Genomic DNA, 19,672 nt, shown 5'->3' on the forward strand with positions numbered 1-19,672 from the left:
GGGCATTGGGTGCGGCCGGGACTACCGGGGGCATTGGGTGCGACTGGGACTACTGCACACCCCAAAATATTCCTCTATCTACAGAGACTGGCTACTCAACTCCGCCATAACTACTACATATCCGCAACGCCAGATAGATGTATAGGTGAGCACACCAGTACTTCCAGTATGAGTCCCATACCATTTCAGTTGCCTCCACACGAAAGCTCTGAATAGCATTACAGATCCCCCCCTATATCCCTATAGATCGTAAGCTTGCAGCAGGGCCCTCCTACCTCCAAGTCTGTCTGTTGTTTCCCAGGTTGTTTTATCACTGTCTACTATTGTAAAGCGCAACGGAATCTGCTGCGCTATATAACACTGCAACGGAATCTGCTGCGCTATATAGTAAACTGTAAATAAATAAAATTTAGCATTGCTAACCCACAGCACTGAGGTCATGGGGCCGAGTCCTTGCCTAACCTACAAATTGTAACTGTAAGGAATACTGCAAAAGTAGAATTGCAGAACACCTGAATATGGCGTTCCACATTATATCGCCAGGATTAATCACACAGAAGACATTATTATAGGTTCCAGCTCTTTATTAAGATTTATTTACACGTAAGCGACATCAGGCCTGTTACAGACCACAGTTCTGGCCAAGATAGTTGAGCTCCATTGTTGAAGCTACAAAACACTTAGATTTAAAAAAAACAATCACAAATAAAAACAGCGGCACAAACATATTTGGAAAAAGGAAGGACTCGGTCATGTTTCGGATTCAGTGATATTTGATGGCGTCTTGTTCTCTGGGCTGAGATGGGAGAAATCAAGGGGAACCACCTAAACATGTACGGCAACAAAGGACATATTGATCCTCAAATTCTGCTCTCTATAGGAGACAACTTTGTGACAATGGGGTAAGCCGGCATCTCCATCATTTATCAGCCTTGGGTTTAAGGCTTACAATCAATGTTTTAAAGATATGCCTGTTTTTGGCACATGGCATAGTGGTTTAGACCTTTAACCCAAGCTACTAACCTATCTAGGCTGAAGTAGGATAGTCCACATTGCTAAGTGGAAAAGGTCCTATCGCAGAGAGAGGGAGAGGAACCCATGTGTGTCCCCCCTCCCAAAGACTGCTCCTCGGAAATGGCATACCGTGACACCAAAAACAGTGCTTTGTGGCTGGACTTTGTCTTGGTACAACATGGCTTACAAACGACTGTACAAAAGTATGAGAACCGTCACACCTTCTATAAACCACAACATTAATTTTCTAAACAAGCTTTCATCCACAAAAAGCAGCAGACTCCTTCAGCCCCGAATTACTGAGCACATTAGTCATGCAGTTTAATAAAAAAAAAGTCTTAGGGATTTGCTTAGATTTACAGGTAGACACATTTGGGCTCTTGCTTATGACCACAGTAATGTTCATATTCTTTTGTATTTCTGGAATATCTGGATAATGACAACAAGCTGTATGGGCGCCTACAATGTAGTAGAGGAGGCGCTGCAGAAGTTGGATGTTGAGGTCATGTTCTCCTTCGGTAACGCGCCCAAGGCCTGGAGGGCTGCAGCAGCCGCTGTAGCTTTTGCCAGTTTCTTGGAAACGCTCGGCTGGTTTGGCTGGCACAAAACTCCATTGACTGTTACCTGCCAGGGTAAAAGGAAATAAACAGACTTAATGTGCAGCAATTTAAGTTAATTTAAGAGTAGGCAAATAATACAGATAGGCTTAATAAGCTTATTATAGGGGCTTCTCAAGTTGCCGGAGGTTCGGGATTTTGTCAGATTGGTTTGGTCACCTGCTTTACACAAAATAGGAAGACTCAAAATTCCAAACCTCAAGAAACTCTGATGCTGTTTCATTTATCCAAAAAAGGGATTTTTGTAAGAACTTACCGTTCGAATCCCTTTCTCTGATATGGTCCTGGTGACACAGCTCAACACTGGGATGTAGGAGGGTCCGAAGGAGCCAGGCACCTATCCTAAAGTTTTAGAGGGTAGGCTCCTCCCCTACTGCATCCCTGGACTCTTCAGTTCATCTTTCAAAGCCACTGGAATACATTAACTCAGTACAAACGCCTGCACATATTATATGCACATTTTATAACAGAAAACTGTTAACTTTTAACCATTTTAACATGAACATCATGAAACTTCTGGCATACTTACTGAGCGTAAGGGAGGGATCGCTGTGTCACCAGGACCATATCAGAGAAAGGGATTCGAACGGTAAGTTCTTACAAAAATCCCTTTTTCTCTTTCAATGGTCCTGGTGACACAGCTCAACACTGGGACGTTCCAGAGCCGGTCCTTTGGGAGGGTACGCTCAGGTCTGCAGCTCTCAGCACTGCTCGCCCGAATGATGCGTCCTCCGACGCGAACTCATGGAATCTATAGAATTTGGCAAATGTGTGAACAGATGACCAAGTGGCAGCTCTGCAAACCTGCTCAGCTGTGGCCCCATGTCGAACCGCCCAAGAGGTGGCAACTGACCTGGTGGTATGCGCATTTATTTTGGCCGGTACTGGTCCACCCACTTTGGTGTATGCAAAGGCTATCACAGACCGCAACCACCTAGCAATAGTCTGCTTAGATGCAGGCCAACCAATCTTGTGTACGTCATACAATACCAACAATGTGTCAGTCTTCCTGACACTCTTCACTCTGTCCACATATATGCGTAAGGCACGCACAACATCCAAAGTTCTCAACTTGTCCCTTTTCTTAGAACCCTCTGGGGGTTGAAACACAGGTAGAACTATCTCCTGATTTAAATGGAAGGTAGACACCACCTTCGGTAAAAACTGAGGCACTGTTCTTAAAACAGCCCTGTCATCATGAAAAATTAAGAAAGGAGATTTACATGACAAAGCTCCCAATTCTGAAACTCTTTTAGCAGATGCTACTGCTAACAAAAACACTAGCTTCCACGTAAGAAACTTAAAGTCAGCCGACCTTAAGGGTTCAAAAGGTGCCTTTTGAAGGCATTCCAAAACCAGTGATAGATCCCAAGGTGCTACTGGTTGCTTGTATGGAGGTTTCAACCTGGATACTCCTTGTAAAAAGGTTTGAATTTCCGGCAAAATGGCTATCTTTTTCTGGAAATAGATGGACAAGGCCGAAACCTGCACCTTCAATGACTGAAGGCTTAGGCCCGATGAAAAACCATCTTGTAAGAATTCCATCATTCTTGATAGCTTAAAATGAGATGTATGAGCCTTTCTTCTCTCACACCATCGAATGTAAGTCTTCCAGACTCTATAATAATTTGCCGAAGACACAGCTTTTCTGGCTTTTATCATAGTCTGTACTACTGCCTCAGAAAACCCTTTTCTTTTCAAAATGGTGGTTTCAATAGCCAGGCCGTCAAAATCAATCGATCTGAATCCAGGTGATTGAAAGGGCCTTGTCTTAGAAGGTCTGGTCTCAGAGGTAGACGCCATGAGTCCACAGACAACCTCTGAAGCCTCGAGTACCAGGATCTCCTTGGCCAATCTGGAGCCACTAAGATCACTGGAACCTTCTGCCCCTGTATTTTCTTCAGAAGTCTCGGTAACATTGGTACTGGTGGGAATGCATAAAGGAGATCTCCCTGCCAGTGAATAGTCATGGCATCCACTGCCTCCGCTAGTGGATCCCTTGTTCTGGCATAGAACCTGGGCACTTGACGGTTGATCCTGGATGCCATCAGGTCCACATCCGGAGTTCCCCACATCGAAGTGATTTGATGAAACACCTGAGGATGTAAGCTCCATTCCCCTTCCTTGAGCTCCTCCCTGCTCAGGAAGTCGGCTTCTATATTCTCTATTCCTGGGATGAATATAGCCGATACAGCTGGAACATTCTGTTCCGCCCATAGGAAGATTCTGGATACCTCCCACATGGCCAATCTGCTGCGTGTACCTCCCTGGTGATTCAGATACGCCACAGCTGTGGCATTGTCGGTCTGAATCCTCAAAGGGAGGTTCTGTAACCTGTCTCCCGCCAAGGAAATGACTTTCCAGACAGCTCTCAGCTCCAAGATGTTGATTGGTAACGCTGATTCCTCTGCCGTCCACAGGCCCTGAAGCCTGAGATCCAGGACTATTGCCCCCCAGCCCCTGAGACTGGCGTCGGTAGTTACTATCAACCAGTCCCAGGTCTGTAATGACCGACCCCACTGAAGGGAATCTACTTCTGTCCACCATTTCAAAGATTCTCGGGTGTCCGAAGACAGCACTATCATCTCGGATTTCATGGTCAAAGTGTTTCCTGACCAAGCTGACAAGATGTTCCATTGGAACCTCCGAGAGTGGAACCTGGCAAATTGAAGCGTCTCGAATGACGCCACCATCTTCCCCAGGAGCTTGAGGCACCTCCATACTGAAATGCTCTGAGCCCTGAGAATCTCCTGGACTAGGGTGACCAGATCCCTGGCCTTTACCTCCAGGAGGAATACCCGATGAAGATGGGTGTCCAGTATGACTCCCAAGAATTGGAGCCTTTGTGACGGTACCAACTGAGATTTTTGCAAATTTAAAATCCAGCCGTGAGCCTGCAAAAAACTGATGGCCTCTGCCAAGTGACTCTGCAGCATGGCTGCTGACTCTGCTTTGAACAGGAGATCGTCCAAATAGGGTATTACTGTGATTCCCCTGAGCCTCAGCACCGCCGCCATTACTGACATTATCTTTGTGAATACCCTTGGCGCGGTTGCTAGCCCAAAGGGTAACGCCCGGAATTGTAAATGCAGGTCTCCTATGGCAAACCTCAACAAGGTCTGATGTTCCGGGTGTATAGGAACGTGCAAATATGCGTCCTGGACATCCATGGACGCCAAAAATTCTCCCTGGTCCAGACTCAGGAGTACTGACCGTAGAGACTCCATTTTGAAATGGTCTACCCATAAATGAACATTTAGAGACTTCAAATTTAGTATTGGTCTGAAAGACCCGTCTGGTTTGGGCACCAGGAACAGCGTGGAGTAAAAGCCTTTCTTCCACTCTGTCTTGGGGACTAGTGTCACCACCCCTTTTTTCAAAAGGGAGTGCGCTGCTCTCACAAGAGCTGTACGCAGCCGTGCCTCCTTTGGTAAGGATGTGGGAATGAACCTCTTCGGAGGTGGCCCTCTGAAAGGGATTTTGTAACCCTGTGTTATGATGTCTAGCACCCAGGCATCCTGGTCTAGAGAAGCCCAAGCGTCCCTGAAGAGCGTGAGATGTCCGACCACTTTTGTCACTGTCGGGCAAAGCCCCTGACAGTCATGCAGAGGGTTTATCCTCTCCTTTATTGGCAGGCTTCTTGTGAAAAGAGCCAAATTTTGACTTTTGTGTCTTGCCTCTAGAGGGCTGAAACCTTCCCCTGAAAGACTGTCCTCGAAAGGACGCATCACCTCTAGGGGAGGGCCGAAAGGACGGCTTAAAAGCAGAAAATCTGGACGTCTGCTTTGCTGAGGAGGCCGGCAGGAATGTACTTTTGCCGCCTGTGGCCTGTTTTATAATCTCCTCTAATTCGGTACCAAAGAGTACCTTTCCTTTGAAGGCTAATGTTTCCAGAGCCTTCTTGGACTCATTGTCTGCTTCCCAGGCTTTTAGCCAAAGCACTCTCCTGGCATTAATGGAGACTGTGGACACTCTGGTTGCCATTTTAATAGCTTCCTCCTCTGCTTCAACTGCATATTCTGCTGCTGCCTTAATCTTTTCTGCCAGCAGTAATGCACCCGGGTCAGCCTGCAGCATGGTGCATAATTCACCAGCCCACTCTATCATGGCCTTAGAAACCCAGGCTGAAGCAATAAGGGGTCGTAAGGTAAACCCCACCCCTTCAAAGATAGCCTTGAGGTTTCCCTCCAGCTTCTTATCCACAGAATCTTTAAAAGCTGCACCGCCCTGTACTGGTAATACAGTAGCCTTGGACAAACGTGCCACTGAAGCGTCCACAACTGGGACCTTTTCCCAGAGCTCCGCATGAGACTCTGGCATGGGGTACAGACTAAGGAATCGCTTAGGCATCTGAAGCCTCTTATCAGGAGTTTTCCAAGCCCCTTCTAACAATTCCTGTAACCCCTCATCTGAAGGAAAAGTAACAGCCTCCTTCCGCTGTCGCTTAAAAACACCTTTAACAGGAGTCTTATCCTCCACAGTCAGCTTTAAAGCCTGCTTCACAGCTATAATGAGATCCTCTATACCAGCAGCAGAGTTCTCTTCCAAATCATCACCCTGATCCCAGGGGATGTCAGTATACTCTCCTTCCTCTTCATCTACCACAGTAGTTAAGGCATAAGACCTTCTAGGGGTCCCTGCCACATCATCCATTTTGTCCAGCATTTCACTGAACCTGTTAATCCCTTTTGCAGTATCCTGCATCACCTGGATAAGTGCAGGATCTGCCTGGGTAAGAGGCAAGGAGCCAGACGACTGCTGAGATGATGGCATAGGTCTCTGTGATTCTACCAGCCCATCACTCTGCCTGTCCAAAAGCTGCACCAAAGCGTTTACTGACCTGCCTAGGGCCCTGGCCCACGCAGGTTCCATATGCTCTGCCCTATGGGGATCACTCCCCATGGGTCTCACATCAGCGCAAGTAATACATAAGCCCCCCTTGGCCATCTGCTCAGGGACAAATTTTTGTGTGCAAACATTGCACGCGCTCAGTGCATTAAGGGCTCCCTCCCCCAAAACCACAGCCTGATGCTCAGACATGACACAAGTGATAAATGTATATCTATCAGTATACACAGTGCAAACAATGTACAAGCGTTTATACAGAGGCAATGCACCCAATCACTTATCTGTCTGTTGGTTTCAACTGCGGGGAAGCGATGCCCAGGAAATCCAAGTCACTCTGCCAGGATCAGTAAGCCAGCTCAGCTCCGCTGCAAGCGTTCTGAAAGGCGCCAAAGTCAGAGTGAAGGAAGAGACCACAGGTCCCTGCTGCTGCGGGGTCCGTGACCTTTTGGCGCCAACCACCCCCAGCAAGCCGCTCCTTAGGTAGGATTTCCTAGTTCCAGTGTCTCCCCCTCAAATGGGGATCACTTGGAACATGCCTGTCACAACGCTGCTGTCCTCTCATCTAGGAGCTCAGCGTGTAAGCTCCGCATAAAATGGCCGCCGCCATCACGGAGCGCCTGTCCCCCATGATCCCCACCTAAGCGTGGAGCCGGTTTCAGGGTACTCCGGAGCCCAGGCAGCCTTTTAGAAAAGGCTATAAGCGCTGCACAGGGGGACCAGACAGTGTCTCCCCTGTGCACAGTGAGCTGACAGGACGCGCTTCTGTCAGCTCCTGCTGCGCAAGCAGTGTGAGGATTCACTATGAGAATCCTCACACTGTGCCTACCTAGCTAGGGTAAAAGTTAATAAAATAATAAAAATCCCCTAACTACTCTAATTCTTCGGCTGCTCCTGCAGCCCTTTAGAATAGCACCCACTCCAGTGGGCACCTAACACGAACTGAAGAGTCCAGGGATGCAGTAGGGGAGGAGCCTACCCTCTAAAACTTTAGGATAGGTGCCTGGCTCCTTCGGACCCTCCTACATCCCAGTGTTGAGCTGTGTCACCAGGACCATTGAAAGAGAAAATGTCTTTATAGGTTTACAATACACACTGTACAATATATCGTTAAAATGTAGTATATTTTTCTTTCAGCCAATAGTGTTACACTGGGACATTGGGTATGCTCAGGTCCGCAGACAAGGCAACAAAAAGTTAAACTTCTTGAGTGCAGATCAGTTATTTCCATGGTGCCTAGGAAAGGGCTGCGGCGTACAGTATATCCAAGGCTGTCAACATAACAGCCATCTGCCGGAGACTGAGGACCAGCTAAAAGATGACTTCTCCTGCCTCACATACCAACACTGTCCTAGTGTCCAGTAACATACTCCCCCCCCCCCACCTCACGGTGTTTGGTGGCTGGGAATAGGAGTGCCGGCATAAGGTTGATACACTGTTGCTAAGGGATACTGCTCTCTAGCTTGTTTCAATTTAGCGTTAACAGTATACTGCTTTATTTTTTTCCATTACTAGTTAGTACCTCTGTTTACCTTAACAGTAGTTCTTTCTGTGGTAGGCCCACAGAAGCAGAACCTGGACCATCTATTTATCTGTAGGTGGTCTTTAGTTTCAGTTTTTTGCCTTTACTTTTCTTGCTTATCCTTTCCTGTTCCAGAATAGGCTTGTTGAGTAAATAACTAATCTGGCCTGGAGTTGGCTGGGTATGGGAGAGAAGAAGCATCTCCTGCTGCACTCAAGAACTTAAGGGCCCCCACACACAGCACAATTTTCAGGCATTTTCTGAGCGATTTTACTAAATCACTCAGAAAATGCCTGAAAATGCATGTAAATCGCTGTGTGTATAGCCCACACAGCGATTTGCATGCGCGCCCCCGCCGTTCTGAATCTGCACAAGATTCAGAACGGACCTGCCCGTCAATCAAGAGCAGTCGCTCAGAAGCTCCTGCTCATATGTGGCCTCGGATGTGAGCAGGGCCTTCTGAGCGACGCTGAACGCCGCCCTGATGTCCCCTGCTCACCGCCCCCTTGACACGCCGGACGCCGCCTCCCCCTGCTCGCCGCAGGAAGATGCTGCAAAGACCCGCCGCCCCCTGCTCCCTTCCCCCTCCCCACGGAGACGGAGCAGGGGGAAAAAGCCACTCACCCACTTGCCGGCAAATCTGCTGCCTACCCGCAGCAGCTCCCGGTCCACCTGTCCTCTGGCGGCGAAGTGATTCAAGCCGCCCGCCCGCTCACACATCCCCCTGCTGCACGTCCAGCTCCACTGCCACCAATGATAAGTTTCTTTATAGAATATAATATATATATATATAAACCACTGCCACCAATGACAAGGCATATATATATATATATATATATATATATATATATATATATATATATATATATATATATATATATATATATATATATATATATATATATATATATATATATTGGCCGCAGGAGACATACAATCTAACGGGCTGGCACTCTGGGGTCTTAACAAAACCTGCTGTATTTCAAAGCAAACGACCATAAATAAAATAAAAATACAGCAAGTTTTGTTAAGACCCCAGAGTGCCAGCCTTTCTTTTGCTATTTACACCATATTTTGGAGGGGCACCAGGGCGCTGGAGGGGGGGGGGGGCGCGCCAGTGTGCGGTCCTGGGTCTCCTGGCAGCGGGTCTGGGGACGGGCAGCGGGGGTCCGGGGAGTGGTGTGTTAACTCCGGCTCCTAGCGCTGCCGGGCAGCAGATTTTGAAAAGACTCGCCGGACGCTGATTGGCTGAATTCAGCCAATCAGCGTCCGGCAAGTCTTTTCAAAGTCATCAGCGCTTCCCGTCGCCAGGCACAGACAGATAGCGCTAGGAGACAGAGTGAGTGAAGGCTGCCGCTCCACCAGTCCCTGGACGCTGCCTTCCCCCGCTGGCTGCACACAGGTATGTTGGCAGCAGGGGTCCAGGGACTGGTGTAGCGGCAGCTTTCACTCACTCGTCACTCCGTCTCCTAGCGCTATTTGCCTGGAGGCGGGAAGCGCTGATGATTTTGAAAACACTTGCCGGACGCTGATTGGCAACCAAATCAGCGTCCGGCAAGTCGACCAAATGACTGCCGCCCCGGGCGCCGAAACACCTAGTTTCGGCCCTGTATATAGTGACACTCCCCCAGGCTTTAGTTCAACCCCTTATTTACATTTTGAATTCTTTTTTTATTCCCCTGAAGTTTCTGTGAGAGATTTGAAATCTCTCATGCTGAATCTGCCATTATGAATCTCTGGCACAAATCTGTGTGTGTGTGGCTCATTATCTGAAAAATTCCGTTTTAGGGAAATCTCTCCTGCTGAATCTCCCGTTATGAATCTCTGGCACAAATCTCTGCGTATGTAGGCCCCTTTAGACTCCAGTGTTGCACTATGGCTTCAGATAAATAGATTTCACAGGTTAAGGTGGCCATACATCAGAAAGATATTGTACCCAATCATACAATCTCAACTGATTGTAAGATGGATTGTATGCAGATTGTGTGCACATCTTATGTACATAATCATACAATCAATCAGCAGATGGATTGTATGACTGATTGTAAGATGTATTGTATGCAGATTGTGTGCACATCTTGTGTACACAATCATGCAGTAGATGGATTGTATGATTGATTGTATGATCGATTGTGTGTAGATTGTGTGTCCAAAAACCACCAAGGACTGCCGGGGATTTCAAGGGAAATTGTACACAATCATGAGCGCAATCGATCTTAAGATCGATCTTTCTGATGTATGGTCAGCTTAAGACAAAAATCCCGTTGTCTTGCGTATTGTCTAGTGAATACACACTATAACGTTAACGATACAAGCTCCCGGGGGGTCGTTAACAATATAGTCATTGTCTAAACATGGAGCTCAATGTTGACCAGGTCATCAGGTCATGTTCACTGAGGGGCTGGGTGAAGTCACTGAACGATATCTTTAACACTATCATTCATTGTGAATGTGCTATATCGCCCGGGAGCTCCACCAATATTGTTAACGATATTGTGCTGGAGCAAATCGTATAGTGTGTACCCAGCTTATTTGTCACCACATTTCTCAGTGGTTCAATCTAAGGAAGGGATTAGTCTAAAAGATGCCAACCAAACTCAACCTCCTCACACATTCTTCAAAAAAATAGTGCACAGACCATAACTACGGGGTTAATCCTATTAGCGAGATCATCACAGCACTTTAGGGGGGCCTGAATGTGCACAAAAGTGCTTGCACTCGGGTGCCGTTGCCAGTGTCTAAATTCCGAGCAGCACATTACACCCTTCACACCAAATAGTATTTATCCCTAATTATTCTGGCCACCCTAAACAAATGTATTCATAGCGTTCCCCAAGTACAAATGTGTAGGGAAGGGTTCCCATGTAGTGCAAGAGGTGTGGCTGTCATTTTATACATTGTTCACATCTTCGTGCCTGCTATACAATACAGACACCACCAATGTGATTGCCTTACAATACACACAGCATCTCTCTGTTATAGAATACACACAGCAGGTGAGTGACCACCTTAGAATGTAGAAAACAGAGTAAGCTCAAATTGAAGAGGAGCAGTGCACGTAGTTTGTGACTGCGCCAGAGGCACCTACCGTCCGCCCAGGATACCCTATGGTGGAGGTACAAGTCCGGTTATTGAGTGGGCAACAGCTCTAGCTGACCCTGAGTTGGATGGGGGGTGGGAACAAAAGATGCACAGGAGTGTGGCCAGAGGCGAGGGGGCACCTTACAAGTTCAAGTTCTGGCACCTTATACTGCAGCCTAATGGATGATCTGCAATGGTTAGTACAAAATGTTGGAGTGTGGAGTGAACGAGGCCCCTGAATGTATAACCGGTCACTGCTAGTACTTACCCGGAAAAGAAACCGTTTGCGATGCTCTGGGCCGGTGTCATCCACCAGCACAAAATCAGGCGGAGACCACTTCTTCTTATTGCAGAGCTCCATCAGAACAGAGATGGGATTTTTTCCTGAAAATACATTAAGACCTTATGACATCTGCCAGGCATTGTATTCCCCCCCCCAAACCAAGCTTACGTATCTTTCATTAATATATATATTAAATCAAACTAAGTAATTATTGCTCACGGACACTAACACACTGTATACAGAATCACTCAATGCTTGTGTAGTAATAGCCATTACATAATGATTGACAGGTGAATACCCTAATCTAACCCATGACCAGAACAACTAAACCTTAATAGGACTGGTCACTAGATGGACCAAATGGATCTCGCTTGCCGTCCAATCTAGGTTTCTATTGTGGTGTATACACGGTTCGGTTTGGTCTATTTTCCGATTTAATTTTGCCTATATAAGAAATATCGAATCGAAATCAAACTGTTTTCAGCCACAACCAATCCCGATGCCCAGCCACAAAATCGAATACTATCGAGTACAGATATGTACTTAATAGTCTAAATCGAACGTGTACATGGCGCCATGCGATTCCGATCGTATTGAATAGAAAAAGAACCGCGTGTACACTTTAGACTGACAGATAAAGTGATGTCTAACTGCGCCGTCAAATAGAAAAGCATCCGATAGGCAAGCAGGGGAAATCACCGCCAACCGGTGACCCATATAAGTGAAGCCATTTGCACAATGCTCAAGAATATAAGGAATTAATATTGAAAGTTGAGCACATCTACTAACAGACATCTGCTATCAGAATAAGCGTGCTATAAAAGATCCACACAAATGAGAGGTCCATAAATCGACCACAAATGGTCTAAATGCATTCGGTCAACAGGGTCAAAAGGTCGAAGTGGAAAAAGTAAACATAAAAATGGCGACTTTTTTTTTTTTTTTTTCTGACCTCCTCTTTCTAGGTTTCATCACGTGACCATAGTTGGTATACACACACACCACATCTCAGACAAGATGTCTCTCGCTTTGCTACTCTTGCCAGTCGGAATCCACGTGGATGGCGAATCAAGAAAAAGTTGAAAAATATGTGAAAAAGCCCAAAAAGTTCCTACGACCATATGTGTGTCTGCAGTTTCAACCTGTCGACCCTAAGCACTTTCTACCTATTACCTGTCAACCTAATGACTGTCTGTTTAGACAACAACCGTCTTTAGGAGACCAGCAGAATACAGCCTCAATGTATAAACAGGGATTCCAGGAGAGTGCAGGATAAATAACTGCGGAACAGCTCACCAGAAAGATCCTTCATCGCAGGTAATGCCAGCTTGTTGGAGGCTTTTTCCCCATCTGCTACCAAACCTAGGAGAAACGCAGACAATAACATAATGCTGTAAGATACTACTCTTCTAATGCTAAAACCGTAACAAAACAAAAGTCCAATCGGCAAATAAGTGTAGAATGATCACTCCGCCATTTAATGGAATGGAGTGGGAACCGATATTCTGTTTGTTCAGCTAAGTTACAGGTCATAATAATTTGTCACTGGTTTCTAGGTATTTGATGGGCAACATTCTCAGTGATGTCAATGGTTATTAGTAAATTTATTGGACACGTTCTCAGTGATGTCACTGGCTTCTTATACATTTACAGGACACATTCTCAGTGATGTCACTGTTTCCTAGTAAATGTATAGGCCTTATTCTCATGTCTTAACAAGTGTCATAATTCACTTTGATGTCACCGGTTCCTAGGAATTTGAATGGCTGCAATTTCAGTGATGTCACTGGTTCCAATCAATTTATTTGGCCACATGCTCAGTGATGTCATTGGTGTTTAATGAATGTATAGGTCTCATTCATGTCACTGCTTTCTAGAAAGTTTAAAGCCCTCGTTCTCGTTGATGTCACTGGTTCCTAAGAATTTGATTGGCTGCATTCTCAGTGATGCTACTAGTAATTTGATGGGTCACATTCTCAGTGATGTCACTGGTTCCTAATAATTTGATGGGCTACATGCTCATTGACGTCACTGGCACCTAGGAATATGATAGGCTTTATTCTCAGAGATATCACTGGTTAGTAGGAATTTGATGGGCCAAATTCTCAGTGATGCGACTGGTTCCTAAGAATTTGATGGGTCACATCCTCAGGGATGTCACTGGTTCCTAGAAATTGTAAAGATCTCATTCTAAGTGATGTCACTGGTTTCTAGAAAGTTTGTAGGCCTCATTCTCTTTCATGTCACTGGTTCCTAGGAATTTGTTTGGCTGCATTCTCCGTTATGTCACTGGTTACTAGTAACTTGATGATCCACATTCTTAGTGATGTCACTGGTTCCTAGTAATTTGATTTAAAGCATTCTCAGTGAGGTCATTGGACTCAGTGAACACCTAGTGGTTATACTTTTATATATCTGGTTTGTTAATTTATACGCTGTAATCTCTGCTGTTTTTCCCCATAGTCCCATGTTTGTTCTAAAATCTGTGTTCCTAGAGGCTGAAGACCAGCTTCTTATTGGCCCTCCCACTCACGCCCCACCATTTATGCAACTGTGAAGTAGTGTTCTAAAACGATAGCTGGTTCAGTATTTTGCTTCCTGCTGGTATATTCCCCCGACAGAATCTCAGCAGGGCAATAAAACATAGGTGGCAGTGACTAAACTGTACAACTGTTATACCGAACCATGTCAAAGCACCCGAGCACATTACACACCTTTGCGATCAGTCTTAAAATCAAGAAGAATGGGATTAACGTTGCCTTTGTTATTTCGTCCAAGCCCTTCTCCCTCTCTCCATCCCATCTTTCTCATCAGCAAAGCTCCTCTCCCTCCAGTTACGGGTGCAGCCCTTAGGAACTGATCCTATGAGAGAGACAAAAGAAAAATAGCCGGACAAGATGTTAACGTAAGATTTAAAATGACCCAAATCTACAATGTACGTTACTGCGATGCAGATTTTTGGACCCCCTGACTTGTATCTCTACAGAAATGTGCAAGTTACCAACAATGTAAGACTGTCAGCTCATGCAGAGAGGCCAAGGCTAAACCAAGGTACTGAGGGACTGCAATACAGACATCCTATCTTAAACAATCCTGACAATGGTAATGGGTCAGTCCTCTAAAACTTAGGCTTCCGCAGAAGAGGGAAAAGAAATGACAGAGCTTTACATACTTCTCATTATTACTGTAATCGGGATTGCTTTTGAACGGAAACCATCACACTTATTTTTACAACTCAAAGTAAATCACAGTTGTAAAAACTCTTGAAATGCTTACCTACCCCTTGCCTCTGTGGCTGCAGTGTGGCGATAGTGGAGCAGGCAGTGACCGTAGACACAAGGCGGCTACAAGGATTTGACCCTGCAACAAGTTTCCACACAGAGCGGTGAAAGTTCACGAGTGGCTCTGTGAACTATCCCCTCTCTCTTGTAACCAAGTGCTTACCCAACCAGAAAGCTGTCCTACCTCCATCCTGACACCTGAGTACTGGGTAATGGGCTAGTCTGTCATCAGCTCATCCTGGACTGCAGCAAGATACATACGTCTAAGACGGTAACGTGTGTCCCCCAAGTTAGTGAGTTATCTAGCAGCAACTATGTCACAGTAACAATGCACAATGAGGTTAATCTGCAACGGTGAAAATTAAAAGCGGTTTGTTTTTTTCCAGACATCAAAACGTGTACATGGCTGGTAAGGCAACCGGCCTCTGACCTGTCACGTCCAAACATGTTGGACCTAACAGATCATGCAGAAGAAACTGTGTCCATGCTGGATCTCCTTGCTTCGTACACCCGTTGGGTTTACTTACTTACTTATGAGTTCCATTCGCCCTTTCGCATTGCCAGGACATTTTCATAAAAGTAGGGCTGAGAGTGACATTCACCCCAGCCAAAGTCACACCAGGGTCCGATCCGGCGTTAGAACCTGCTTTGTAATGATAGAATTTTCAACATCAAGGTCTGTTTCACTGTGCCTGGCAGAGCTCAGAACATAACGCAAAACAACAACTGCAGCGCTCTGTCCTTGAGCTCGGTGTGTATATAGGGGTTACGTGATAAGAGGCAGAAATGTTTTGGTCTTAAGATCATCGCACTAAAAAAAAATCAGACGGATCTCGTGTAATAGTTACCGGCAGAAGCCAGACTGGGGGATAAATAACAGCAACGTCTGGTATGCAGAGGGGAGAGCCGAAGCGGCTGTAGCACAGGAACGATCCGCTGGTTATGCCAACAGATGACCCGATCGGTCTCGCCGAGCGGACAGGCTCTGGATGGTCCAATGACACGTGGCTTCTCCCGCAACCGGCTCCACCTAGCATGTCTTCTGCCAATCCACTAACTCCCTGGGCAGCGACTTCTCCACTTCTCTACATGCCATCAGTTGCTGTTCTGCACCCCAAGTCTAGCACAAGGCCAAGGACGAAGGATCTGCTATAAAAAGGTGGAAAGCAGGGGCCAGACACTGGTGATATCTTTGGGGGCCTGGATTTGTACAGGTAGATCTGACCAGAAATGGTCTGCCTAGCTGTGACGGCTACCACAAAGATGACTGGAGAGCAAGCTCTTAGGCCAACTTTCCTCCTGCATCTTTGGCCCGAATGGCAATCAGCTTTATTCTGAAAGCTATACTCCTAATAAGGAATTGCCTATATCGGGTGCCTAGATAAAGGCATACCATTGGGCGTTTACATACTGTGTATAGACATTTATGTCTCTTACCATGTGCGCCACATACACCACTAAAGGAACAGTGAAACAGACATGGTTTGGGAAAGGCAAGAGTTCATCAATTAACCAAAGGGAAAAAGTTAGACGTAAGGATGGATAATCTCATGTAACAAAGTACAAATACTGCTGTGGAACCTAGTGCAAGAATACTCCAATACTACATTTAGCTGTGCTGTAACTAAACATACACATGTGCTCTATACACAAGACAATGGCCGTTCCCTAAGCACTAGGGCAGTATGTACTGTATAACGCTATGATAAACACTACTGCTTGCCGCACAAGTACCTTTTTCAACCAGGCTTGGGGGCCGCTGTTGCTGATTTCATCCGCCGTCAGAACTTGCGCTCCAGTGCTCCCCGTGAACTGTCCGGGAATTGAAGTAGACCGAGCCCAGGCATCAATCTATGACAGACAAGTAGAATGGCGCTAAGTTACGAATATCCGCATCATGGTATAACAAAGATGGCCTCTCCCATCCCAAATAAGGCTAAGGTTATTACGTCATCTATAGATGCCGCAAATGAAAATAACGGTGGGAATGTTTATTACCTATATAATAGCAGATGTTTAATAGTTTACAGACAGCTGATGAACGATCTATAACAATATTTGCAAATAGCTGCGCGCTGCAACCTCATACATAGAACCTGGCTGTGAGCCCTGCAATGCATCTAGGAATATCGCGTCCAACGCAAATACAGCTCAGTGGAGAAGCTCAGGCTCCACCAGGAATCACACAACATTCCTCCGGTCTCTCATCGATGGCACACAGTTCTTCAGTAGCCCATCAGGGCATGGTTTTGGGATTTCTTTAACCATGCACAAAAGATTGTGTTTAACAAGCAGCATATAGGTGCCTGCAAAATATTATAATACGCAGCACCGGGCTCCTCTCCATGTGTCCCGTATAACACTCAGCACTAAGCTTCTCTCTCCAACACTTTGTATACAATATCACATCTCATCGCATATCAGTTTTGCAATGAGATCAGATGAGATGAGATCTAGTACAAAAAGTATTGCTTGCTATACACGCTGCGATACGTGCGTGCGTTCCGTGCTTAACAAGCACGGATCACATTGCATTGCCTGTGCATGCAATGCGATGCAATGTGATGAAAACAAAGTACAAAAAGTATGTGCAAGCACAGAACGCACAGCCCGCATCGCAGTGTGTATGGGCTGCTTATGTGCTGCACATACTTTTTGTACTAGATCCGAGATGCGATATTGTATACAATAGTGTATAAAATAATTGTACGTGTATGGGAACCTTAAGCTTCTCTCTCCGTGTCCCGTATACACTCAGTACCGGACTCCTCTCCCCGTGTCCTGTATAACACTCAGCACCAGCTCCTCGCCTCCTGTGTCCCGTATAACACTCAGCACTGGGCTTCCCTCTCCCTGTGTCCCGTATAAAACTCCACACAGGGCTCCTCTCCCCTGCATCCTGTATAACACTCAGCACTGGGCTTCTCTCTCCCCGTGTCCTGTATAACAATCAGCACTGGGCTTTTCTCTCCCCGTGTCCTGTATAACAATCAGCACTGGGCTTTTCTCTCCCCGTGTCCTGTATAACAATCAGCACCAGGCTTCTCTCTCCGTGTCCCGTATAACACTCAGCACTGGGCTTTTCTCTCCCCGTGTCCTGTATAACAATCAGCACTGGGCTTTTCTCTCCCCGTGTCCTGTATAACACTCAGCACCAGGCTTCTCTCTCCTGCATCCCGTATAACACTCAGCACTGGGCTTCTCTCTCAACGTGTCCCGTATAACACTCAGCACTGGGCTTCTCTCTCCTGCATCCCGTATAACACTCAGCACTGGGCTTCTCTCTCCTGCATCCCGTATAACACTCAGCACTGGGCTTCTCTCTCCCAGTGTCCTGTATAACCCTCAGCACCGGGCTTCTCTCTCAACGTGTCCTGTATAAAACACTCAGCACTGGGCTTCTCTCTCCCCGTGTCCTGTATTGATTGATCCTGAGGGGCAGGTTCTGGTTGATGGATCTATATTGTCTAGATCAGGGGTGGCCAAACCTGTCCTCAAGATCAACCAACGGTGCATGTTTTCCAGGCAACCTGTGGATCTATAATTGGAATGAATGCAGCATGTTTTAAAATGTGACAGTTAGTAATGACTACAGTTGTGCACCAGCTAGGTAACCTGGAAAACGTGGACGTTGGTAGATCGAGGACTGGTTTGGCCAACCCTGGTCTAGATAGTCAATAGGTCTACAACAGGCATGGCAAAACTATGACCGTCCAGCTGTTGTGAAATCCCATCATGCCTTGCCACAGTTTTGCTATTAGGGATTGCTAAAACAATGGCAAGGCATTCTGGGTTGTGTAGTTTCACAACAGCTGGAAGGTCATAGTTTTGCCATGTGTATGACATACGATCCGATGCGTGGACCCATGCGCATCGGATCGGAGGGTGGACTGCTACATATAGGATAAACCGTATGTGCCGCCGTCAGCTGTACTTCGCTAGTGCTTTTTAGCACCCACGATATATCACAGAGCAGGGAAGCACCAGGCATCTTCTGCCCCCCACCTGTAGCTCCCCAGGAGTTACATGCGATTAATCTCTCAAATTGGCAGTTTAGTATGAGTCTCTCTATGTATACCACACAGTGCACATCAGCGAATACCGCGCATGCACCAGGGGAATACACAAAATAATAGTTTCATACTACAGACAGCAAATCAACGGACTTGGTCATTTACTCCATGATGCACATTGTACATGTTGGCAGAGGGCTCACCCAGTACTCTCCTGGCAGCCAGCTAGCGCTACATACAGTACATGGTGCTTGAAATGCCCAACTGGAATGACAAACAGGAGCATTGAATCTATAGATGTGCAATGCTCAACCGGTCTACATCTCACCATCAACTTCCACTGCATGGTTTTATTCTGGTATGTGATAGAATATTAAATGCATTACCACAGAAAAAGAAACAAAATATGCAACGCTCAAATATATAAAAAAAAAAAAGAACTGTTGGATTGACTTTAAAGATTTTTATAGCATTAAAATGAAATCACAATTTAATAAGCCATGTGGCTACACATACTAATACAGTGAAGAATAAGATTAAAAAATACATGCAGGGTGTGTTCTAGCTCTGTCCTTACTGTTCGTTCCTATGCATGCCTGGAAAAATATGGACCAACTCTGAATTCAGAGTGGATATAGTTACTGTCCACCTTGTTGGATTTGTAGGGAAATGGATCCTGATGGAATAAGAAGTTTCCCTTTATGGTCCACAGTCCCTTATATGTACAACCAATATCAATGTGGAAAGCACCACTGGTGTCGGCAGGTGTAAATTGCATTTCCGGTCTGTCCAGGCTGGTTCGGGCAGGTTTAAGGAATCTGAGTATTGCTGGAGCGGTTAGTCCGCTTCTACTGGAAAGTAGGTTTCACCTAACACGTTTCGCTGTAAAGCTTTTTTAAAAGGTAGCGTACCTTTGAAAAAGCTTTACAGCGAAACGTGTTAGGTGGAACCTACTTTCCAGTAGAAGCGGACTTTCCACATTGATATTGGATGTACTAATAAGGGACTCTGGACCA

At 46.0% G+C, this 19,672-nt stretch overlaps 1 protein-coding gene across 7 annotated transcripts in view; it reads right to left on the reverse strand.

Annotated features, from left to right (window-relative positions):
• Window positions 1-569: 569 nt before the first annotated feature.
• Window positions 570-19,672, reverse strand: part of SON (SON DNA and RNA binding protein) — an 83,275-nt gene continuing 64,172 nt past the window's right edge. The window contains exons 8-12 of one of the 7 annotated variants that reach the window (XM_083171786.1): window positions 16,378-16,494; window positions 14,077-14,224; window positions 12,659-12,724; window positions 11,348-11,463; window positions 570-1,638 (exon numbers count right to left, since the gene is read on the reverse strand). In XM_083171786.1, coding sequence (XP_083027912.1) covers window positions 1,474-1,638; window positions 11,348-11,463; window positions 12,659-12,724; window positions 14,077-14,224; window positions 16,378-16,494 — 612 coding nt within the window. In that variant the 3' untranslated portion in view covers window positions 570-1,473. Of the gene's footprint in view, window positions 1,639-11,347; window positions 11,464-12,658; window positions 12,725-14,076; window positions 14,225-15,014; window positions 15,290-16,377; window positions 16,495-19,672 lie in introns of those variants that run through there. The other 6 variants (XR_014470261.1, XR_014470260.1, XR_014470259.1 and 3 more) reach the window with 6 other exon arrangements.

The sequence above is a fragment of the Crinia signifera genome, chromosome 2 (assembly GCF_055691185.1).
Source record: "Crinia signifera chromosome 2, ASM5569118v1, whole genome shotgun sequence".
Lineage (NCBI taxonomy): Eukaryota > Metazoa > Chordata > Amphibia > Anura > Myobatrachidae > Crinia > Crinia signifera.